At 35.5% G+C, this 24,826-nt stretch overlaps 2 protein-coding genes across 3 annotated transcripts; one reads left to right on the top strand and one right to left on the bottom strand.

The window, feature by feature from the left end:
• Positions 1-4,726: 4,726 nt before the first annotated feature.
• LOC114249518 (copper homeostasis protein cutC homolog) lies at positions 4,727-8,399 on the bottom strand. 2 transcript variants are annotated; one of them, XM_028183122.2, is made up of 4 exons: positions 8,267-8,399; positions 6,905-7,048; positions 5,885-5,959; positions 4,727-5,350 (listed from the first exon to the last, which is right to left on the bottom strand). In XM_028183122.2, the coding sequence occupies exons 2-4, from the start codon at positions 7,043-7,045 to the stop codon at positions 4,769-4,771; spliced, it is 798 nt and encodes a 265-aa protein (XP_028038923.2). In that variant the 5' UTR covers positions 7,046-7,048; positions 8,267-8,399; the 3' UTR covers positions 4,727-4,768. The 2 variants fall into 2 exon arrangements, with proteins under 2 accessions (XP_028038923.2, XP_089584793.1); XM_089728667.1 differs by lacking the exon at positions 8,267-8,399 and adding an exon at positions 7,799-7,915.
• Positions 8,400-9,264: 865 nt separating this feature from the next.
• Positions 9,265-19,876, top strand: pix (ATP-binding cassette sub-family E member 1 pix). Its single transcript, XM_028183161.2, has 12 exons — positions 9,265-9,478; positions 9,645-9,859; positions 10,226-10,441; positions 11,330-11,537; positions 12,051-12,237; positions 14,720-14,841; positions 15,699-15,799; positions 15,977-16,154; positions 18,398-18,519; positions 18,779-18,975; positions 19,161-19,395; positions 19,709-19,876. Exons 2-12 carry the CDS (start codon positions 9,647-9,649, stop codon positions 19,754-19,756), a joined length of 1,827 nt encoding a protein of 608 aa, XP_028038962.2. The 5' UTR covers positions 9,265-9,478; positions 9,645-9,646; the 3' UTR covers positions 19,757-19,876.
• The last annotated feature ends 4,950 nt before the right edge of the window (positions 19,877-24,826 follow it).

Genomic DNA, 24,826 nt, shown 5'->3' with positions numbered 1-24,826 from the left:
CATAATTATTTCTATTTTTTTTTATTGCCCTTGTAGGCAGACGACCATACGGCCCACCTGGTGGTGAGTGGTTACCGTCGCCCATGGACATCAGCAATGCCAGGGGCAGAGCCAAGCCGCTGCCTACAATTATTCTAAACAGGGCACGAAAAGTCGACTTTACAAATCCAAATATTTAGGTCTATGTTTCCAGAGATAATCTTTGTAACTGGTGATAGCACGTCCATTGAATCCGCACGGTTAGGTATGTTTTCCTGTTTAAAGTGTGGAGCGGTCGTTGTACTATTGAACTCTGACTTAGAAGTCATGACTCCGAGTGGGCAGGGAAATTTATGTTGTTGATATCCATGGGCTCCGGTAACTACTTAACACCAAGTTAGCCCTGAGCTCGTCCAATGATCTTCTTCTTCTTCTTGCTTCGGTTTCCTCAAAACTGGGATCGTGACCATCTCCTCGCAACAAGAGTTTATTACGGACCATTCCACGCCATTTGCCTCTATCTGCCGCCGAGTGTAGAGCATCGTGAACTGTGGTGTCGAGGGTAGTGCGGATCTGGTCAGTCCAACAACAACTAAACTTAAACAATGTAAACACAAACTAAAAAAGACATAAACTCACTAGGTACATGACTACAACAGATTTCATTTTTTCAATTCCATTTCCACAGCTGCTGTAATAAAAAACTCAAAAATACATGCTTTTGTAAAAACAGCGCATCACGACCGGGTATTTCTTGAAAAAATCCCGATGATTGATGAGAGGTTAAAAGATTGTTCCGACATCGATGACATGGCGCAAAAAAAGCGAAAGCTCCAAACACGATTAACCTCACAATTTACTACTTAATTCTGTTGTTTTTTTTAACCTACCTAATCACTGAGAGCCTAAGGGTCTATTCCAGCTACGTTTGGACGGATAGACCAGCTCACGAGCTCAACCTGAGATAATTTGCTAACACTAGCCCTAGCAAGAGCAGTGCTTTTCAGAATCTACCACCGGATCGGAAACACGATCGACTGAGAAGATCTGGCGAGAAACACAATGGGGAAACTTTCTGTACTCACAATTATTTTAAAGCAAATAAACATCATCAATATCTCCAAAATCTAATAAATTAATTAAAAATTATCTCTATATATAAAAATGAATTGCTCTTCGTTAGTCTCGCTAAAACTCGAGAACGGCTGGACAGATTTGGCTAATTTTGGTCTTGAATTATTTGTGGAAGTCCAGAGAAGGTTTAAAAGGTAGATAAATATGAAAATGCTCGGAATTAAATAAAAATAACAATTTTGTTTTTCCTTTGGATCGAAAAGGATTCCTTTTGTTTGTTTTAAGTTTATTTTATACAAAAGCTTAGGTCTTTTATTTACCGATTGAGGCACTACGAAGTCTGCCGGGTCAGCTAGTAAACTATAAAAACAAAAGAGAGTTCACTAAGTTCGATCCACAAACATTTAAATGCCAAGTTCAATAGTTGAATCGGTGACTTGTTGATCCGAGCTCAATTGTTGTTTGCAGTGAAACTAAAAAAAAAAGTATACGTAGATATGGTTAACAACCCTCATTTTTTTCTTTGGCATGCGAATGATAAATTATACCTACTTTAGTACAGAACCAGAATTAAAACGTACTGAAAATGTCAAATAAACACTTAACATGCTTCAATGCACTTCGATTTTAATGCCTTATTTTTATCATTAGACACGTCTACGTCACATTGGAGAGCAAGTACTCGTGTTATGATAACCATCACTAACAGACATAAGAATTTCAAAGAACACAGAAAAGCCAAGTTACCCTCGAGTGGAATATTATTTCTAGGCAGGGGTTCCTAAGTACATAAGTACTTATATTTAACTAACTGCCAGCTAGGTCGACACTGGGAGGTTGCTCGGATTACTTATAACCCCGAAAGGTTGCAGCTTGGCTGAGCCTTTAGCATTGCAGATATGAAAAATGACAACCAGTAATCGAAGAAAATACTGAATATACGTGAGTGCACCTAATTATTATTAATCATTATTTTCATAATTAGTGATGGTAGGACATCTTGTGAGTCGTTAAGGGCAGGTAACACCGCCTAACCTATGTCTGTGGTCAAAGGCCACAACGACTTGAAACTATACTAAACTTATTTCTTCTCTTATTTTTACGCTAACAACGCTCGAAATATCGACTCCAAATATCCAAATGTCTGACACGTTTACAGGGATAATCTTTGTAGGGCATTCTACGAGGCCGTACGGGTAGGTACCACCACCCTACGTGAAATTAAAGAAACAGATCTAGAAGAACTGCGCCCATCCACAGTATTTGTTTCGTTTCAAGTACTTTCTCCTGATCTAATAGACTATGGAATAGCCAATTGTAACGGACCTGACGTCACCTGTCATGCATTGCCGCCAGCCAAGCCGCCAAGCCATGTTAACACGCCCCCTTCCGCCACTGCCGCTAGCCAAAGCCAACGAAGGGGGGATAGTGTTAATAAAACAAGCCATGCCGCCATTTCTATCTGCTTTCTGCTTTCTTGCACAAATAAAAGAACTTGTTGTTACGCTGCTGGTTTTTTTGGCGCATCATTTTCAACACAATCTTTCTCTTTTTTTTTTCTATACCTACCATTTTTTATTAACAATCCACATCAAATTTGAATAGCCACCCAGTTTCACCGCACAACTACGATAAAAATGTCATGAAATCATAATTACGTGTCTTTTCCAGATAAAAAAAAAATGTATCCGCGTTCAATAAGTAACGATTTTTATGCCAAATTGCCTTCGACTTTATGCGGTTACGCAGCTGGCACGTTGTTGCCTCGAAAGTAATTTCCTTTATTACTGTATTTGCAAGCCAACTTTAGTCTTGTTTCCGGCCGGAAATGGATTCATTTTTTTTTTTTACTTTACAAAGTTAAGGGCAGGGATATAACAGGAGTCTTTCTGGTTTGGAAATCACGATACCTAAGGAAGTTACAAAAGTTTAACTATTTTAAAACTTAGTACAAAATACTATTAATAAACAATAAAATTATTTACAACGCAGTAGGGAAAAAAATACGAGAAATTAATAAGTATTGGTACAACTTTACTGGTGGTAGGACCTCTTGTGAGTCCGTACGGGTGGGTACCACCAACCTGCCTATTTCTGCCGTGAAGCAGTAATGCGTTTCGGTTTGAAAAGCGGGGCAGCCGTTGTAACTATACGAGGGCTGCACTAAAAGTATCGGGAATGGAATATTTCCACTGTTCCTGTCATATTAAAATCTTTTTAATTGAAAACTCCTTGGTTTTAAAAATCGAATACCATTTATTTATTTAAAAAAAGATTCTCGGTCTTGTCACGAGGTTTTGTCAAACTTGTTTAGTCGTTGAGAAAATGGAATTGACTCGAGAAAATTCAAGAGCGATGATTTATTATGACTTTCGAAGTGGTTTAACACAAAAACAGTGTGTTGACCGGATGATTTCTGCATTTAGTGATGAAGCCCCATCCAAAACCACAATTTATCGCTGGTTTGCTGAGTTTCAACGTGGACGTGTCAAGCTCAGTGATGATCCCCGTCAAGGTCGTCCAAAAACTGCAGTCACTCAAGAAAACGTTGATGCTGTGCGTAAGCTGATTGAGGAAGATCGACATGTGACATACCGCGAAATTCAGGCAACTTTAGACATTGGCATGAGTCAAATACAAATAATCTTGCATGAACAATTAGGTGTAAAAAAGTTGTTTTCCCGATGGATACCGCATTCGCTCTGTGAAGAGCAAAAAGCGGCTCGCGTTACTTGGTGCGTCAGAACTCTCGAAAGATTCCACGCAGAATCCTCAAATGCTGTATACAACATTGTATCAGGTGACGGATCCTGGATATACGCGTACGGACCCGAAACAAAAAACCAGTCACGAGTTTGGGTGTTCGAAAATGAGTTAAAGCCTACAAAAATTGTTCGTTCACGGAGTGTTGCAAAAAAAATGGTGGCCACGTTTGTCTCCAAAACCGGCCATGTTACGACTATCCCTCTTGAGGGACAAAGAACGGTTAATGCAGAATGGTATGCTAGCATTTGTTTGCCACAGGCCGTTTCTGAACTCCGTAAAGAGAACTGCAGCCGCCGCATCATCCTCCATCACGACAATGCGAGTTCTCACACCGCGCACAGAACAAAAGAGTTTTTAGAGCAAGAAAACATAGAATTATTAGACCATCCGCCGTACAACCCCGACCTAAGCCCTAATGATTTCTATACTTTCCCTAAAATAAAGAATAAATTGCGTGGACAGAGATTTTCATCACCTGAAGAAGCTGTGGACGCCTACAAAACGGCCATTTTGGAGACCCCAACTTCCGAATGAAATGGTTGCTTCAATGATTGGTTCCATCGTATGGAAAAATGTGTCAAATTTCGCGGAGAATACTTCGAAAAGCAATAAATACATTTTTAAATACTAATGTTGTGTCACTTCGTTAATTCCCGAAATTTTCAGTGCCGCCTATGTACTTGAGACCTTAGAACTTATATCTCAAGGTGGGTGGCGCATTTACGTTGTGGATGTCTATGGGCTCCAGTAACCACGTAACACCAGGTCGGTTGTGAGCTCGTCCACCCATCTAAGCAAAAAAAAAAATCTTAACATTAAATGAAAAATCATAATTAAACTTACCAAGCACCGGAAGGGTTCGGGAGTTGCATGAGCTCTAGAATAAAGAGTCCAGAATAAAACGCAATTTAAAAAACACTTGAAAGTTTTACTTATACAATATCTAAATTTAATTTGCCATTTTGAGTTTCATTTCTTTCACGATATTTTCATCAGTAACATAAATAAATTCACTGTCACCTTCACCCATCCTCAAATTATTGCCAGCTTTATTCAAATATTTTGTTATTTTACATGAGCTATGCAAAATCTTACAACCCATATCTATGAATAGTTTGGCATTATCGACATTGACACCAGCTCCGGGCATAATTTCAATTTTATCAGAAAAAGTCTCTATAAGTGTTCTGATTAATACTAATGCTTCAGAATCCGCTGCCGTGCATCTCTGCCCACTGGTCAATAATCTATTAAATCCCAGATTTATAATTTTTGTAATGGTAGCACTGGGTTCTTTGCAAACGTCAAACGCCCTATGGAATGTCACAGGCGTAGGAGATGCTCTCTCAATAATCTTTTTGCAGTTTTTTTCGTCTATTTCCTGACTATCTGTTAAAGCGCCAAAAACGAATCTGTCTATTTCAAACTGCTTGAAATGATCAATGTCTGATAGCATTGTGTCCATTTCGAAATCGTTGTAACAGAAATCCGAACCAGTTCGACATCTTATCATGACGTTCACTTTGGGAACCTGAAAATAATTATCGAGTATAATAATATACTGATCAGGTGAAGGACCTTACTGAAACCCCACTTGACGAGTGTGTGCGCCGGGCCTCGGTTCGCAAACTGTGGAAAACATCTGTCAAGGCTTTAATAAGCAAGAATTCCAGATGACCACGACTGCTCTGCCAAGAGCAACCGATTATGATGATGATGATGATGATGATAATAATATACGGAATCGCGTTGTTCTAAAATTCGCTTAAACGCTTAAACCAAATTTATGCTACTCTCACAGACACTGCACTAGGTCCATAAACATCGCAATTTTTTTTTGCGGCTTGCGTTGCATTTTTAACTTTTTTGTAGTAAAATTTTAAAATGTATCGAATTTCTTCTAAATTATCGAATTTTCCTATTTTGAATTTGGAATTGCCTTTTTTAAAATTTAAACTTTTAATGATACCAAAACCAGCCAGATACAAATAGTATAGCCAAAGATATTTTATTTTGAAAATCAAATCAAATGAAACATATCAACAAATAAAATGTAGGTACCTACCTTAAGAGTTTTCTTTCCATAGCTGTACTGAGAACACGATTTATGAATCAGTCGTCCATTTTTAATATTGTTTACCTACAAACAATCACACGTTTAAGAAAATCTTAATAAGAATAAAGGAATAAAGAAAAAAAATGTTTGATTTATGCGGTAGAATTTTAATGCCATACTATTGCACTTTATACCTCAAGTCTTACTAAAGTCTATAGCTGTGGCCACAATACATATTGCGCTACTTTTTAACGCTTGAAATGCCTACGGTGCATATGTTCATAACGTAAATCCGATAAAACAATTTAAATAACAATATAAATATAATTGATAATAAAGTTTAAACATACAAAAATATTAGTATAACTGTTTGGCGGGAAAGCAATTAGCTAACTTCTGTTAATTGTTTTATTTATTTAATGTGATTTGTTCTAGGTTTGAAAGTATAATAACGGCAATTAACCGTTTATCATCTGTGAAAATGCACAAGTGCGGGAAAATGAAGTAAAGTCGCTGAATGTGGCTTCTCGGGTTCTTCCAAAGTCTCAGTAAATAGCCACCATTTTAGCGTGACTATTTCATCTCATCCCATTTCATTTATTGCCAATTGATGACAGTCTCGAGTAAATTTACTTCATCTCATTTCTTTTTTTTAAGAAAAATATGTAAGTACATACGTTTTTTTAAACTGGACATTAGCAAATATGTACAATACTGCAAGAAGCCGATTGCCATACTAAAAAATTCGAAGAAGAAAAATCATATTTTTTATTCATAGTTTTATAAGTTCCAATTTTGAACTTAATGTTATCGTAAGAATGAATCCATAATTATTTTTTATGATTGAAGGATTACTGGTGTCTCGAAGGCTTTTCCAATTTCACCAGGACAGGCGATCAAAGGTTCAGCCAGGAGGGCTGGGATTTGCTAACAGCAGCCCGAGCGCCTCCGAAGGAGACGTGAATCCGTATTATAAAGTCTGTCGCAAAATAATTTATTTGTGAATTTTTACGAAAATCTTATACATACAACGGACGCAATCTGAGATACGAGCCCTGGGCTCGGTGTAAGTCCGCCTTCAGTAAGTGAACTACAAACTTCCAACTCGTCCGCACCACCGTAAATAGCATTAATCGCGGATTCCAAACTGTCTATGCAAACTTCAAGCATGTTCTAGAAATAAAGATAAAATTAAAGAGAAATTAGTAATATTAGCATTTTTTTAACCCAGGCGGAATTCGGATGTACTAGCTAGTGGTGATGGTAGTCGTTTTGTAGAATGCTTCAACGGTCCCACGTAATTTATGTGCTTCCTTACCGCAAGCATCTCGTACGATATTAGACCCCAGCCTAAAATATATTTATAAAAACGTGACCTGAGCTCAGCATACATTTATTAAGGGATTTTGCCCTGTGTGTGCCGTTAAGTATTATTGTTTTTTTTTTATGATTGAAGATTTACTGGTGGCCCGGAGGCCTTTCCAGTTCCACCAGGACAGGTGGGCGAGCAAAGGCTCAGTCAGAAGGGGTGGAATTTGCTAACAGCCGCCCGAGCGCCTCCGAAGGAGACCTAACAAATCAAGATCAACTGCTTCGCGAATGAATCTACTACCGGATCGGAATCGCGACCCGCTGAGAAGATCCGGCGAGAAACTCAGCGAGCTGATGCATGGGTTAGGTTGTACGTCGACCTCTTTGTCGAGTTCGACGAGTACGGTTACCGGGGATCCTCAGCCTGCCCCTAGTGTTAGAGCTGAAGGTATCTAATGCAAGAGTTATTGGATCTGATGGATCTGCAAGGACGTGTCTAGGGCGACGACAGTGACTTGCTCCTGCGTGATCAGGATTCGGGGAATATTATTGTGTTAAATGGTCAGTGCTATACTGCTTGTCTTCTATTACGGGAATGGTTCCATTACTTACGTAGAACGATAAAACAAGCTACCTCAGTACCGTTTACTCCATGGAAATTAGAAAAATTGCTTAAAATGATCCTTTCATCCTTGAAAATGTCCCCCGTTGGAACATATTTGATACGTGTTGTGTGAGTAAGTGGTTTTTTCCGGTAGACCAATAGTCCGAATGCTGTTGTTCGGAATAAATACATTTTAATCGCATGTGTATTTCTCACATTTCTATCTATTAATTAAGCTAACTATTAATCAACATCATGAATGCATGTATTTATCACAACTATTTCCTTATCTTGATTACTATTTATACAGGACTTATGATTTAATATCCATTGCCTATGAATACCTGTATAAAAAGTTACAAAAAAAGCTACGTTGAAATTGTGTTTTTTTTTTTCTTGTAAAATATTGTATTTAGAATTTCAGACTTAATGGCTTCTGTAAACATAATTTTAACAGTAAAAATGGCAATACTTACAAAACAGAAATAATTTCTTGGAAAGGAAAAATAAAAAAATTATGAACTCTGTGTACAATTTTGCTGCTTTATGATCACCGTCCGTCAACTTTCCTATCAGCCAATGCCAACAGTGGCAATATCTGCGAAAACGAAAAAGCGCTCTACAAAAGAAGCAATCAGCTATAATTTTTTAACGGATTTTATGACCTGGTAACTAAGACCTTTAAGTCATGTCTTATTTTAATATAAATTCTTATTTTGTCTTTGGCTTTGTTTCATTTCCCCTCATTTTTGCACTTTCACAGATATTAAACAGTTAATAAACCACCGTTATTACACATTTAAACCTGAAGAAACACTAAATAGACAAAATAAAACAAAACACAACTTCACTCCTCGCATTCCCGCCAAAAAGTCTCATTCATACACACATTTTACTCTTTATTGTAGATTAAACTTAGAATCATTACATACTCAATACCATATGTGGATATACGAGCCCATAAATATCGACAACGTGAATGCCGTTACCCACCTTGAGACAATAAAAGCTCTATGTCTCAGTTTTATTGTAGGACTACACAGCTCAAATTGAAGTGCATTGCGGATTCCTAGCAGAAAGAGCCAAGGTGATGATAATTACCCGTACGGGCTCATAAAATGCTCCACCGCTAGTAATTGCGTTATATATTTAATTCATAATTTCCTTAGCGATATTTAAATTTAAAAAAGTATTAATTCAGGCAGTGGAGTAGTTGTGACAATAATTTTTGGGGTATATGACGTCACCTGGGTCATTTAATGAATAATTAATCAATTGATGATAAATTGATGTAGACCAATTTACCTCCATAAGCTCTATACTTAGATTGGATATTATATTTTTAAATTAAGAGAATATCAATCTCCTAGTATGCTAAATAAACGAACACTAGAAAAATGCTACTAAATATAAATAAAAAATAAACAAAGTACTATGCAAAAAAGTCAACATATTGCTATTTTAAATGCACACAATCAGCAATTTAGGCACTCATCTCGTCAAAAAGGTCAAGACTAAATTCTAGTGTTACATACACACACTTCCGCAAAAGAAAATTAGTAATAATATAAACAATATCTCCTTTGCTTCTCCATATGAAATAAAAAATCGAGTCCTTTTGACGTTTCGAAATCTATGGACACGCGAATGCAGGCAGTATTTCGCCAGTGTTCGCTTACTTTTAACAGGTAATTAACTCAAACACATAAAAATTTAACCCTACAAACGATGTAAAAAATTTATAAATAAGAAATAAATGTGTACGAAACTAAAAATTTCATAAACATATGATACAGCTATTGAGGTTATAATCGTATTTTGTGCCACATATTAAATTAACATTTTAAACAACAGAAATGTCTCGACGAAAAGATCACGAGGAAACCGACAAGCTAACTCGTATCGCTATTGTGAATGCTGATCGCTGCAAGCCAAAGAGATGTAGGCAGGAATGTAAGAAGAGTTGTCCTGTTGTACGTATGGGAAAACTCTGCATCGAAGTCACTCCTAATGACAAGATAGCCACCATCTCTGAGGAGCTATGTATCGGTTGTGGTATTTGTGTGAAGGTGAGCGGACATCAGTTTTCTACGTATTTAATATATGCATTAACATAAAATATAATTATTGTATTCACATAAAAACGAAAGAACTATTATTTTTATAAAGCAGAAGTTCATGTAAAATTCATTAAAATGGATAATTTTTACTATTCTCCAATGTTTAATACATTATTAGTATGAATGCTCTATTTTCCAAAAGTGATACTGTGTAAAACAATACATCAAAATATGAATGCAAAAACTTTATTTTAATTCTAATTAACACCTTATTCAATGAAATTCTCCTTTAGTCATTTAACCAATAAAAAATTTTAAAAATGTTTGATAGTGATTTAATGATATGCCTAACAATATTATTTAAAATATTTTCAGAAATGTCCCTTTGATGCTATCACCATCATCAATATCCCATCTAACTTGGAGAAACACACTACCCACCGTTACTCCAAAAACTCATTCAAGCTCCATCGCCTGCCTATCCCAAGACCAGGAGAAGTTCTAGGTCTTGTTGGCCAGAACGGTATAGGAAAGTCTACTGCACTGAAGATTCTTGCTGGCAAGCAGAAGCCCAACTTGGGTCGTTACACTGTAAGATCTAAAAACACATTTAATAAACACTGTGATGCACGAATTACCCTATAGACACAACCCACTAAGTTTTTCACCCCATCTTCACAATGGGTTGTAAATCCAATACAATGGTAGATTTTTTTTTTTTTTATTGCTTAGATGTGTGGACGAGCTCACAGCCCACCTGGTGTTAAGTGGTTACTGGAGTCCATAGACATCTACAACGTAAATGCGCCACACACCTTGAGATATAGTTCTAAGGTCTCAGTATAGTCACAACGGCTGCCCCACCCTTCAAACCGAAACGCATTACTGCTTCACGGCAGAAATAGGCGGGGCGGTGGTACCTACCCGTGCGGACTCACAAGAGGTCCTACCACCAGTAATTACGCAAATTATAATTTTGCGGGTTTGATTTTTATTGCACGATGTTATTCCTTCACCGTGGAAGCCAATCGTGAACATTTGATGAGTACGTATTTCATTAGAAAAATTGGTACCCGCCTACGAGATCCGAACACCGGTGCATCGCTATATACGAATACACCGGACGTCTTATCCTTTAGGCCACGACGACTTAAATTCATGTGCAGTGATTCAGCACAGTGCAAGTGCAGTGATTCAGCGGAGCACTGCACTTGCTAAGGCCACTTTTAGCAACTCCTCTCAGGTTGAGCTTGTGAACTCGCCTACCCAACTGGAAGTTAGAATAGCCTAATAGGATACCAACAAAAAAAACAGAAACTACATAGCAAGGAATAATTCCAATCCACAAAATGATTTTGGCCTTATTATTATGCCAAAAACTTATTATGTACGTCTTTTATTAATAAATCAATACAATACCATTTTAAATTTACTGTGTTATTTTTAACAGCATTTCTTACATTTTACATTATTTGTCAGGACCCTCCAGATTGGCAAGAGATACTTGCTCATTTCCGAGGCTCTGAGTTGCAAAATTACTTCACCAAGATCCTCGAAGATGATCTAAAGGCTCTCATTAAGCCTCAATATGTAGATCAGATCCCTAAAGCTGTAAAGGGAACTGTCGGTCAACTATTAGACAAAAAAGATGAAATGAAAAACCAGTCTCAAATATGTAGAATGCTTGGTAAGTTTCATCGCTGCTTGAAAGGCAAAAGTGACTAAGCGACAATGCATGAACTTTACAATAGACTAATTTAAAGTTGAAATACCTAAAAACAAAATTTATTTTAACGGATCTAGCTGTTGTAGAATCAAGCTAGTAGCTGTAATTGAAATGATTCTAACAGACCTAGAATATTTTTTTTTGCATATCGAATATGGTTATTGCCTATCATTTATGTACAAATCAGTTATTGTCGCTTAGTCATGTTTGCCTTTCAAGCGTCGATATCATTTTGGAATTTGTCTGGAAGAATATAATAATATTATCACTTCCCAGCATACACTTTCCTGTAATGATTTTTATAATCGAATTATAATGTTTTGTTCCTCAAAGAGTATGCCTATTTAAGTTGAAATATATTTATTGATAAGTATGTAGTAGAGTTATCATTAATGATTTGTGTATAGAAATTAAGTGCTGCTCTTGTTTATTAAGGATTTCAAATTTGATTTAATTTGAATTGATCTCTCACAGATCTATCACACATCCGTGATCGTGAAATTGCGGCACTTTCCGGAGGAGAGTTGCAGCGTTTTGCATGTGCCATGGTGTGCATTCAAAATGGGGATATATTTATGTTTGATGAGCCATCCTCATATCTAGATGTAAAGCAACGACTTAACGCTGCCCGCACAATAAGATCTCTTATCCACCCTGACAAGTAAGCAAATAATTTTTTCATTATTAAGCATTTTCACTACAAATGGCTCCAAATTCTAAATCAATAATTAGATTGTATAAAAAACCATGAACTGTTGCAATGGTATAATAAGCATTACATCCAAACGTTTGTATACAGTATGTTTAATTTCAAATTTATTTTTAAATAAAGCTGCATCCAATTTCATGAAATAGCAAAGCTAAAATTACTTTCTTTCTTCTGGTCGTTCCCTCAATGCTGAGGATCGTGACTGTATGTCAATCTTCTCCACTCGGTCCGGTTCTGCGCCATATGTACCGCTCCCCATATCTGGCCTCCAGTCAAATGACTTTACAACCGTCCAATATGCGAAAGCAACTTCTTTATATTCGTCGAAAGAACTCCAGTCTTGTCCAAACTGAACAGTTAATGCTCCTTAACTTGCAATCAAGTAGGTCTTTGTCATAAACATTTAGCATAACTAAATTACCCTCATGAAACATATTATTAAATATGTTTCATGGTAGTGGGACTGGTGGTAGGACCTCTTGGGAGTCCGCACAGATAGGTACCACCACCCCGCCTATTTTCCGCCGTGAAGCAGTAATGCGTTTCGGTTCGAAGGGTGGGGTAGCCGTTGTAACTATACTGAGATCTTAGAACTTATATCTCGAGGTGGTCCATCCATCTAAGCAATAAAAAAATGTATCTAATTTTTTTATTTATCATTATGAAAGCCCACAGTCACTGCAATATGAATATGTATATATATAGTGTAGTCTAGTTTACAGGATAACTACTGCTGCAAACTAGAAAACATGTCAAAGAACAGGCAAGGTGCTGGTACCTACCCATGTGGAATTACTATTTGACCCTGCCACTTTTTATAGTATAAATAATGTTCAAGCAAGACTTCAACAATTTTAGATGGGTTGAGCCAACAGATTTCCTAACTAAAATACATGATTGTTTCAAAGCTCTTTGCGGAAGTATGGACTTTAACTTTATTTGCAATAAAATAACTTATTGACAAAAGATGAATCTTAGTTGCTTTAAAAAAAATACAAAAGGACAAACCCGAAATCCATACAAACTTGGGCCTGGCGTTACAGTGCTAGAATTTGGGCATAAGTTACAATACCTAAGAAGGTTTCATGAGCCCAATTTTCAGGTCTCCCAGCAATGGCCAAATTGGTAAAATCAGACAATGTTTACATTTTAGGTTATGTTTATTATTCGAGATATTTTAATAAAAACGATATTTTTGAGGCTATTTCCTACTAAAGATAAGTAATTTTTTACGAAACCTGTTGCAGCAACAGGTTGCTTAAAATAAAAATGGAACCTGTTACGAGAAATCGCGCGTTAGGTTGTCTACGAAAACGAACGAAAGCCAAAAATTAAAAACAACGTAATGCGAAACGCGCTTCGCACGAAATGATTTTTTTAAGGGATTTTATGACCTGGTAACTAAGACCTTTAGGTCAGTCTTATTTTAATTTTAATGAAAACTTTTTTTTATGAAAAACTATATTTATATGATAACTTTTTTATATAAAATATAAATTATTACGTGCTCCCATATTATCTCATCACATTTCATTTCATTTTATTTCATGCCTTTTTTATTTTAATTTTTTATTGCTTAGATACCCTTCGACGAGCTCACAGCCCACCTGATGTTAAGTGGTTACTGGAGCTCATAGACATCTACGACGTAAATGCGCCACCCACCTTGAGATATAAGTTCTAAGGTCTCAGTATAGTTACAACGGCTGCCCCGCCTTTCAAACTGAAACGCATTACTGCTTTACGGCAAAATCCAAAATATCTTCAGTTGGCAACATTAAAGATAACATAACACGATTTGATACCTTTGTGTTTTTCTATGGCATAGTCACATTAATATAAAAATGCAAAACTACCCTTTCATGCTATATTTAATGTTGTCAGTTGTAGATATTTTGAATTGCCGCCATTGTAAGTAGTGTCACGATTCGATGGCCATACTCTATTTACATTGATTAAAATACCTATAAAAACAGTAATTTATCCTAAAGCAAAAGAGTATTAATTATTTTTTACACTTGATTTCCACTAAATCGATCCTATTTTATGGATGCTCTAATTCTAATCCGCACGTTTGTGGAGCTAGTTACGGATATTGAAATAAGTGTTGCAGATGTTTACAAAGATTGTTTAAAACAAAAAATTGAATTCAACTTATTTTCTACATTTGGCCATTGTCAATGAAGCTAAGATTTTAATAGGTTAATCAAGCAAAATAGACGAATTTTTTGGTACATATCCCATTCGTGTAACGCTTAGGCCCAAAATGGGGTTTCTCCTTTATATTCTAACAGGTTCATTTAAAAAAAGTATATGTATTTACAAAATATATGTAAAAGGAAAAGTCAAAGCTTAAGCTTAAATAACTAACATATTTTCCATGAAATACTTAACAAAACATTGATATAATTATGATAAAAAATTTCACATTCAGGTTCATCATTGTTGTGGAACATGACTTGTCAGTGTTGGATTATCTCTCAGATTTTATCTGTTGTCTTTACGGTGTACCTGGTGCATATGGTGTTGTGACTATGCCTTTCTCCGTTAGAGAAGGTAAGATTTTTCAGGTTTTTCTGATCACTACATAGATGTTAATTCCTTTCATTCCTTATAATTTCTTTGCATAAAATCTGTATGTTTTGAAATGTGAGATAATCTTGTCATCAACATATGATTTGAGGTCAAAGAGTCTTATGTGAAATAGTCAGCGGTAGGCAGCGGCTTGGCTCTGCTCCTGGCATTGCTGAAGTCCATGGGCGACGGTAACCACTCACCATCAGGTGGGCCGTATGCTCGTCTGCGTACAAGGGCAATAAAAAGTCAGCATATTAATCTAGAAATATATCAGAAAATATCTTTCCTGACATATTTCTCATGATCAATACATAAAACAACACTTTTTTTAATTCTCAACCTTACTCCTGAATTCTACAAATTTTAGTTCTTTAAGTGTGTAGTTGTGTAGTAGGAGATTATTCAAGGTTTTAGCACTATATTACATATTTCCGCTACAAAGCAATTGAATGTTCTACTCCAAAGGATCCAAATGGAATAAATAGTTCTTTTACCTTTGCAACTGACGACAATAATAACACCTGATTGATAGGAGGTCATCTGCCTGTTTGGATACAAAAGATATTTATTTTAATAAATCTGCAACTACAATCAGAAACAATATGCTTTAACGAAATCAAATTAGGCAGTTGCTTGTTATCACTTCCAAACCCTCCAATAAGATAAACAAAACCAGGAATAAATATGGTAGATTGCTAGATAACAATTTATCTGGTTGATTGAATGTATTAAACAATTAATTTAATTGAAATAACGGCTATTATTCATTTATAAACAGTACTATTAATTTGTAACATTAAGTTCAACAGGAATAAATTTTAATGCATTTATTTTAGGTATAAACATATTCCTTGATGGGTTTGTACCCACCGAAAACATGAGATTCCGTACTGAATCGCTTGTGTTCAAGGTAGCTGAGTCAGCTACCGAAGAAGAGGTAAGATATCACAGCTTGTTTATCCACTACTATTGTATTATTATCACAAATGAGGGTAATGAAAAAAGTACTTAAAAATTAAAAAATATATGAAATTTGTCTTACTGCGTTATTGTTTCAAATTAGATAATTTACAATAAATAAATCAGAATATAGAATCAACTAAAAATATTTTAGATAAAAAGGATGAACCATTATGAATACCCAGAGATGTCTAAAATGATGGGTGATTTTGGGTTGCGTGTGATGCCTGGAGAGTTCTCAGATTCTGAGATTTTAGTATTACTTGGTGAAAATGGGACTGGGAAGACAACATTCATTAGAATGTTGGCTGGAAATCTTGAACCTGATGAAGGTAAGAATAATAAGAAAATATTTAAATAATAAGAAATAGGATTAATAAGGTCAATGAAATATTTTCCCAAATAATTTCTCTCTTTTATAATTATTTGCGTTAAAATGTTTAAAGAATTTTAAAAACATGCTAATTTTGCGTTTAATTTTAATATCTTAGTTCGGAGAAAATCTTTAAGACAGTATGCTGCTCCAAATTCATTATTATTCAATGGGGATATTATTGAGATAATAGGTTGAAATTCTCAAGTTTCAATAGGTATATCTCAGAAATAAAGACATATTTAAAATAGAAACATTTTTAAGACAATATTACGTGACAAATTATTTTTAAAAATAATTACAAAAATTAAAAAAAATACAGAAAAACTTAACAACTAATTACATCAACACAATTCTGTTCGTGTATTAATTATGACTTACTAATGACTCGTAATACCTGAATATTAATAATTTATAAAAAAAGAAAATGTTCGTTTTAAAACAACGTATCTAATTGAAGCATGATTCTATCATTTATTATTCTACTTATTCTTTTTTAAGGGATTTTATGACCTAGTAGTTCCCGAGAAGCTACGTTTAGCGGCTTTATTTCATTTTCCCATATTTGTGCACTTTCACAGATATTAAATAGTTAATAAACCATCGTTATTACACATTTAAACCTGAAGAAACACAAAATAGACAAAATAAAACAAATCTCATAACTTCACTCTATTCTTTAATATAATACAATTCTTTAATACAACAATAACATTGTCAGTCTATGTCCCTACAGGTTTGCGTGTATCCGAATGTATTTACGATTTTTTTAACTAGCAACACTGACATGACGTATGTCAAAATTCGTGAAAGTTTCAATAAACTGTCAAAATGCTTTTGTGCAAAAACTCAACGCTTAAATTACACCGAAACTCTATTATTTACGATAAAATGTAAACGTGTTTTTATTAATTTATGAAGAAACTAAGTGTACGTGAAATATACAAAAAAGACTTCTTTAACATATTTAAGTTTGAGGTTATGGATGTGTAAAGACTGAATTATTTTAAGTGTTAGTTTCGGTATTTAATATGGCCAGAACAGAACTATTCGATTTGTTCTTTCATCCAGTATTTCAAAAGTGTTTAAAATACGCGGAGTCTATCTCTAGTCCGGAAGGTAATTGCAAAATAAAAAAATATATTTACAAAATATTTTCTTGTTCTGTAAATAATATAATTTAAAACTATACTCTATGGAGCAGTTTAAATATTAATCGTTTAAAAATCACAATTATCCTCACCCCATGCCAATTACAGGTGAAAGTTAGCTAATAATCATTTAAATTTAGTTTGTTATTTATTTTATTGTATAGCTAGATGAATGAACTCCCTACCCATTTGGCATTAAATGGTTATTGGAACAACATGAATGTCTGTACCCACCTTGAAGCATAAGTTTGAAGTCTCATTTGTATTTTTATATCAGATTTCATATCTTAGGAATAAGCCGATGTCACATTTACAATAAGATGTTCAATAAAAATTTAGAATCCAAAATACAAGACTTTCATATTTTTGATGTTGTTGTGGCCAGGGGGATAAGAAGGCCGTGAATTTGTACCTAGAGATGCTGTGTCGGTGTTCCAATCCCACAGGCAGACTTCTTTTTTTTTTATTAAATACCTACTTAACCAATGTTCGTAGTTGATTTCTATGCTGAAGTAATAACATCATCTAATAAAACTGAAACTGACAAAAATTATAATTTGCCTAATTACTGGTGGGGGAGTGTCTTGTGTGCCTGTATGGGTAGGTACCTCCACCCTGCCTATTTCTGCTGAGAAGTAGTAATATGGTTCGAAGGGTGGGGCAGCTGTTGCATTGAAAGAAAACCATGACTGACTGATGCCAGGTGATGGAATTTACATTGTTGTTAACTATGGGCTCCAATGAGCACTTAGCACCAAGTGGGCTATGAGCTCATCCACCCATCTGCGCAATAAATAAAAATCTGCTGTCATAGGCAAGCTTAAGATCTAGCTGGTATGGAGTGGAAACCATTATTCAAGAAAATCAGCACTGCTTGGGGAGCAACTAGACCTAAAACCATTAAAACTTTAAAATATCTAAGAACCTCTGAAATAATAGTGTGTGTAATATTTTTTTATTTGTATTTTCTTCAGTCTATAGGGGCTTAGATGTATTTAAATTTCTGTCATTATATGCTTGTTATGAATTGATTTATTTATTTTGTAAACAGGTTCAGGTCAACTTCCGCAGTTACACATTAGTTATAAACCCCAAAAGATTTCACCGAAATCACAGGGACTTGTCAGGAGCTTACTGCATGACAAGATTAGAGATGCTTATATACATCCACAGGTTTGTGAAGACATATCTAAATAAAATTAGGAAAACTAATCAAAGCTATAATAAAAAGCTTATTGCTGTGTTTAATAATATATTACATTGACAATTTTTTGAAATTGTAATTATGAGAGTAAAATCAAAATTTAACATTTTCCTGAACTCATTAATTTAAAATGCAATTAAAATTCATGTTCCTGAAGGCAATATCCTTTAACAGTTGCTGAGCTACCAACAGGCATATTTATAATGTATACAAATATTTATGTTACAGTTCCTCACTGATGTGATGAAGCCAATGAAAATCGAAGAAATTATGGACCAGGAAGTCCAAAATCTATCTGGTGGTGAGTTACAGCGAGTAGCTCTCGTTCTGTGTCTTGGTAAACCTGCTGACGTTTACCTTATTGATGAACCTTCAGCTTACTTGGATTCTGAACAGCGTTTGGTAGCAGCTAAAGTGATTAAAAGGTGTGTTATTTAATTTAATTTTTTTTTTTACTAGGAATATTTTTTTAATATAATTAATGATATTTAAATAAATCTGTCTATCCTTTTTTAGTATCTCTCGTTTTTGGCTATTCACTAGTATCTTTTTTAAATAAGTGTTACAAAAACAAAGTTTTATTTATGAACTAAGGACTTCTTTTTATTAGGTTCATCCTCCATGCCAAACGCACTGGCTTTGTTGTCGAGCACGACTTTATAATGGCTACATATCTAGCTGATCGAGTAATCGTGTTTGAGGGTACACCTTCGTCAAATGCGACCGCACATGCGCCTCAATCGCTCCTCAATGGGATGAACAAATTCCTGGAACTCTTGGGAATCACCTTCCGCAGGGATCCTAATAATTTCAGACCGAGGATAAACAAACATGCATCAGTGAAGGTAACATTATTTATCACAATTTGAAATACATTTATTAGCCTTAATGATTTTTGCATAAAATTATTAAGTGCTCTTTACGTGTTAAATAAAAATATTAGCCTGTATAAAATTTAGTGGTGGTGGTTTAGTGGTAGTGTTCAGTGGTGGTGTCATGTGTACATCTCGACCAGACTTTTCCTGTATACTTTCAAGACTAAAATATATATTATGTACTTACATGAAAAATGCTCACTGTTGACAATGAACCAGTTCATTGAAACCTTTTTTCATCTTAAATCTGAATATAAATAATATTTTCTTTTTTCTTTTTCAGGATATAGAACAAAAGCGAGCCGGTCAATATTTCTTCTTGGAAGACTAGTAAAGAAAAATGTAAACATTATTGTATTTATATATATTGTTACTGTCACAAGGCGATGACCTGCCAACTTGTGTATTTTCCAATTAAATGTAATACTATAATAAATCATGTTTTATACAACCACCTTTATAAAATTATTTTGCTATAATTTCCATATGAAGCAATGTAAATCTGCACAGATGTTTTTATACCCAAAAATCGTACAGAATTGTCGACAGTACGTGGAAAAGTTAATTCATGTCATTCATTAATTGGGCAATAAATAATTCAAAATTATTTGTCGAATTTTATGGCAGTGTAGATTAGCGTTGCCAGATTTTATTTTTGTCGTGTCGGGATTTTTGAATTTTTTGAGTGAAAAAATCAGGATTCTTTCGTCGAAAGTGGAACAGAAAAAAAATTTCTAATATTATAATTTATTATCGTTTTGTTTGAGTTCAAATAAGGGGCCATCCATAAAGTACGTCACACGTTAATGGGGAGGGAGGGTATCACCGAAGTGTGACATCGTGTGACAAGGGGCATGGGGGGGTCAATACTTTTGTGACGTCACATGTTAAAATTTAAAATACTAAAACGCAAAGTTTGTATGTGAATTAAAAATTTTAAAAATTTACAAACTTGATCTATATTTATTAATAATTTAGCATTCTCGCTATGCGATAATCTCTCATGCAACGTCATTTAACTTCTAGAGCGGCGTTGTAATGCAAGTGAGACACTCAAATTCACGAGAATTTTGAATGGGTTTTATGAAATGTTGGACTTTATGTTGATTTTATTAGATTATTATTTAATAAAAATAAGTAAAAAATGAAAATAGCTGTTTTCTCTCGATTATTTTTAAATACATACATAAATTAAAAAAATGTGTGACGTCACATCAGGAGGGGGGGGTTATAAAAATGTGACAACCTGTGACAAGGAGGGGGGGAGGGGTTCAAAAGTCCTAAAATTCGTGTGACGTACTTTATGGATGGCCCCTAACGTGTACATGATATATAGCAAAAATAGGCATTGAATTTTTTTAATATGATATTTTAAACCAGATTTTCTTTAAATTCTTATTTGTCTTCTGAATAAGAGAATCAAAGAGATCAAAGAATCAAAAAGTTTTATTCAAAATATGGCGTTTCAAACAATACTTTTAGGAGTGTAAAAAATTACAAATTACAATTTTATTTTTAAGATAGGTATACTTATTCATGATAATTCTATGAAGATTTAGCTTCTTTTAAGGTATCCTTAAAGATGAAGAACTCTTCACAGGACAGCTGTAGATTAAACTGGATGAGTAATTCTGGTCTCATTAAAATGGAGCATTTATTTCTGGCATCCATTTTAAATTCATCAAAAAACGTGTGCAAGAAAACTGTTTTTTATTTTATTGCTTTGATGGGTGGACGAACTGGACAAGCTCACAGCCCACCTGGTGTTAAGTGGTTACTGCAGCCCATAGACATACACAACGTAAATGCGCTACCCACCTTGAGATATAAGTTCTAAGGTCTCAACTATAGTTACATCGGATAGCCCACCCTTCAAGCCGAAACGCCAACTGTTGAAAGAGCTGACGCCATTTCTTTGCGGTGGTGACGGTGGTGTCTGCAATTTCCCACTAATACGGATGTATTCTTTGTCCTTGGATAAGGATGATTTCAACAAGTTAAATTCTTCGTATAAGTTATCTACCGAAATATCGTCTGTCAATTATATTAAAGACTAGCTGACCCGGCAGACTCCGTGATGCCTCAATCGATAAATAAAAGACCTAAACTTTTGTATAAAATAAACTTAAAACAAACCAAAGGCATCCGTCCGACGCGGCGACGGGGGACACATCAAAAGAAAAACAAAAATTGTTATATTTATTTAATTCCGAGCATTTTCATATTTATCTACCTTTTAAACCTTCTCTGGACTTCCACAAATAATTCAAGACCAAAATTAGCCAAATCGGTCCAGCCGTTCTCGAGTTTTAGCGAGACTAACGAACAGCAATTCATTTTTATATTTATAGATATAGCATTTTCAATCATGTCAAAAACCAAGGGCGGATCCAGCTTTGGCGCCAGGAGGGGGTCACATAGTCAAATTTAGATGCGTTCGTTCCCAAACGTTTGCCATTATACAAAGTTATTATATTATATTAAATTAATTAAATATTGAAGGTATGTAGTTACATAAAATCTGTATGGTGACAAAATATATAAATAAAATCATTATATTCAATTAGTGGTCCACCTAAGTCCTGGAACCAGCTCAGGGGGTGGTCATGACCCCCCCCCCCCCCTGGATCCGCCATTGTCGAAAACTAACTCCTTTTTGCAGGTTTATAAATTTAAGTCTAGAAAAAAAAATTTAAATTTAAAATCAGTTTCGTCTGGTCGCCAAAAAAGCCATCCTTTAGCCTAGCCTGCTTCCTCAGCACGCACGATCTAGTTATCCCCGAAAGCGGGACTGAGCCTATCCCGCGCGGGACATTTAATTTTGATTTAAAAATCGGTACGTCTGGCAACGCCGGTGTAGATATATAAAGGTAAATCATTCCACATAGAATAGTCCAAACTAGGATCCTCTGTCTGAATACTCATGTATATTCAAATAGTCAAAGTATAGCAAAATTTTGCACAGTGTCCCAATAGCTAATTTAGTTTGTGAATAAATTATTCTGCATGTTGATACCTAAACCAAGGAACAATTTAGGGGCACTCTTACATGAGCAGAGTAACCTTGAGATACGAGGTTGAACTCGCAATTGTCCTCAAGGACGTATGGATGCCGCGTGTCAAATGGATAGGGCGATACTGCCTACAAACTACTTAAACCATTCGCATATTCCTGCAGGAAGGTTATAAACTCCATTGTAACTACAAGGCTTTAACATTTTGTGACAATGCTCGATCTGTGAAAGAGCAAAAGCGGGGGAAAATGTAACAAAATCGGGGACTCTTCGTTCTAGGTTTGTTTACAAAGTCCACCGAAAAATCACGTTATGTTATACCTTAAACTAAAGCTAAGCAAAAAATGGATGAGAAGAACCGCAGACCGGGTTCAGCGGTGTAAATTTGGAGAGGCCAGTTATGACCCAGACTTCAAGGCGGATGGCGGTGTTCTTGTGCTATTTACGTAACAGGTAACCATTTGAGACTGAGTTCGTTCGTCTGCCCTGCACCAGTTAAATAACCAAGACGTTGACCAATATTCGCTTTCAGTACATCAGGTTCGCCGTATTGTCAAAAATAGAATGCTGATGGGTGAAGCATGATTGGTCTCATCGATGGTCGCCTCACGATCAGTGAGACCAATCATGATTTTCCCATCGGCATACCGGCGAAAATCATTCGTTCGCTGTGTGTATTACCACCAACACCAACAATTTTTGAGGCATACTTAATAAACAGCTTTTCTATTTGTGCCCTTGCTTAGCACTTAATAGTTTGTCAATAATTTCCAGGATCAACGCACTATTATTATTAAAATATTATTAAACAAGGCCATTACAATTCTGTGCGTCATAAGGTTCTGAGCATATCTGACTTCACGTGAATCGTCACGACTAATGAATGAATCATTTCCTTACAACTTGATGACGTAACGATGTCGAAAATAACATCAATGATGAATATGAAGAAACCTTTAATAACGTACTTAGATATAAAATTCATCGATTGTACTGTTAATGAAGAATTCAGTTTCATTTTAAGCAAATCAAAAAGGTAATCTTGGACTTAGTATTATCCAAAGTCATGAACAACTGCTTTAATGAACTCTTTGTCGTATTAGACGAATTCGACGAGAACGGTGACCGGTACTTGAAGAGCGTAAAAGCACCAAGACTGTCTCTGGAGGATCCGACAAGACCCGTTTTGGGCGACGGCCGTTTTGTGTTGTCCCGTTACCTGGGACGGATATTTAGTTAGAGGCGGCCGTGATAAGAAGGTAATCGCGTCGCGCCACTTTTTCGAAGAAGAGACATCACGACGTGAATGCCGCCACACACCTTTTGGTATGAGATTGAAGTCTCAATTGTACTGGGTAGCGGTTGCTCCAGCCTTCGAACCGGATAAAGAATGTGACTGTATAGGGATACTCGTGCAGGCTCACAATAAGCCCGACCACCAGTAATAAAGTATTTTTCACAATTAAATAGCTTAAGGTACTACTGTACTAGTGAGCGAAGAAATGGTATATGATAGAGGAGTATGGAAGGAGAAAACAGGTTGCGCCGACCCCGGGTGACTGAGAAGGGTACTACTAGTTACCCAAGGCGTCTCAAGTCTTATATTTATTTTTAATATAGTTGATGCTTGAATTATATATCTATAGAACGTATACATTCTGTAATCTGTATGATTATGTATTCTATAAAGTGGTATGCCCAGTGAGTCTGCCGCGCCGGCGAGAACGGCGCGCGGCGTTCGATGACATCATGGCTGGTGAATACACTACGTGGAACAGAGCCGAATAACATTTGGTTACATTTATAAAAAATAATTAAGATCGCATAATCGCTTGGTAGATGTTGAAGGTCATTTTTGGTCTAAATTCAGTCACAAAATATATATGTTTTTCAAAGAAACTCTCATAAATTAAAGGATAATAGATATTTGCTCCATTTTCATTTATAAAGAAGTTCATGGTGCTCAATCGCGTAAACTAAAAAACGCTGCATTGTTGAAATAAGGTATAACATTTGCATGTTTTAACTTTCCGTTACAAAAACAACACGGCAGTACTATCTGGTTCCTTTCACATAAAATTTCGTTAGCCAGGATTCAAGAAGCGTGAGCTTTACACCTTGAGGGTTTAAACCAAAGTATTGTGTAAAGACTCCTAACTTTAAAATCGGAATATATGATTGCTACACCGCAGAAATTTTCAGAATGATGGTGCCTGCCGGAGTGAGTTAACAACAAGTTCTACTGAGTGATTGGTCAACACGTGGTACAAAATGGCACAAAGTACACCGACCATCTAACCTTTTTTTCCAGAACGACTAGAATTTTTTTTTATTGCTTAGATGGGTGGACGAGTTCATAGCCCACCTGATGTTAAGTTGTTACTGGA

Source organism: Bombyx mandarina, chromosome 07 (assembly GCF_030267445.1).
Source record: "Bombyx mandarina strain Sakado chromosome 07, ASM3026744v2".
NCBI classification, from domain to species: Eukaryota; Metazoa; Arthropoda; class Insecta; order Lepidoptera; family Bombycidae; genus Bombyx; species Bombyx mandarina.
This window is presented reverse-complemented; position numbering and strand designations above follow the sequence as displayed.

What these genes read in the sequence shown, in the direction of transcription:
- LOC114249518 (XM_028183122.2), bottom strand. Translation starts at nt 7,045, where the DNA reads ATGCTTGAAGTTTGCATAGACAGTTTGGAATCCGCGATTAATGCTATT. An exon ending in TATCTCAGATTGCGTCCGTT is followed by an intron (nt 5,960 to 6,904) that starts GTATGTATAAGA and finishes GATTGTTTGTAG; the next exon opens with GTAAACAATATTAAAAATGG. An exon ending in ATGGAAAGAAAACTCTTAAG is followed by an intron (nt 5,351 to 5,884) that starts GTAGGTACCTAC and finishes AATTATTTTCAG; the next exon opens with GTTCCCAAAGTGAACGTCAT.
- pix (XM_028183161.2), top strand. Translation starts at nt 9,647, where the DNA reads ATGTCTCGACGAAAAGATCACGAGGAAACCGACAAGCTAACTCGTATC. An exon ending in GCCTTTCTCCGTTAGAGAAG is followed by an intron (nt 14,842 to 15,698) that starts GTAAGATTTTTC and finishes CATTTATTTTAG; the next exon opens with GTATAAACATATTCCTTGAT. An exon ending in AGTCAGCTACCGAAGAAGAG is followed by an intron (nt 15,800 to 15,976) that starts GTAAGATATCAC and finishes AAAATATTTTAG; the next exon opens with ATAAAAAGGATGAACCATTA.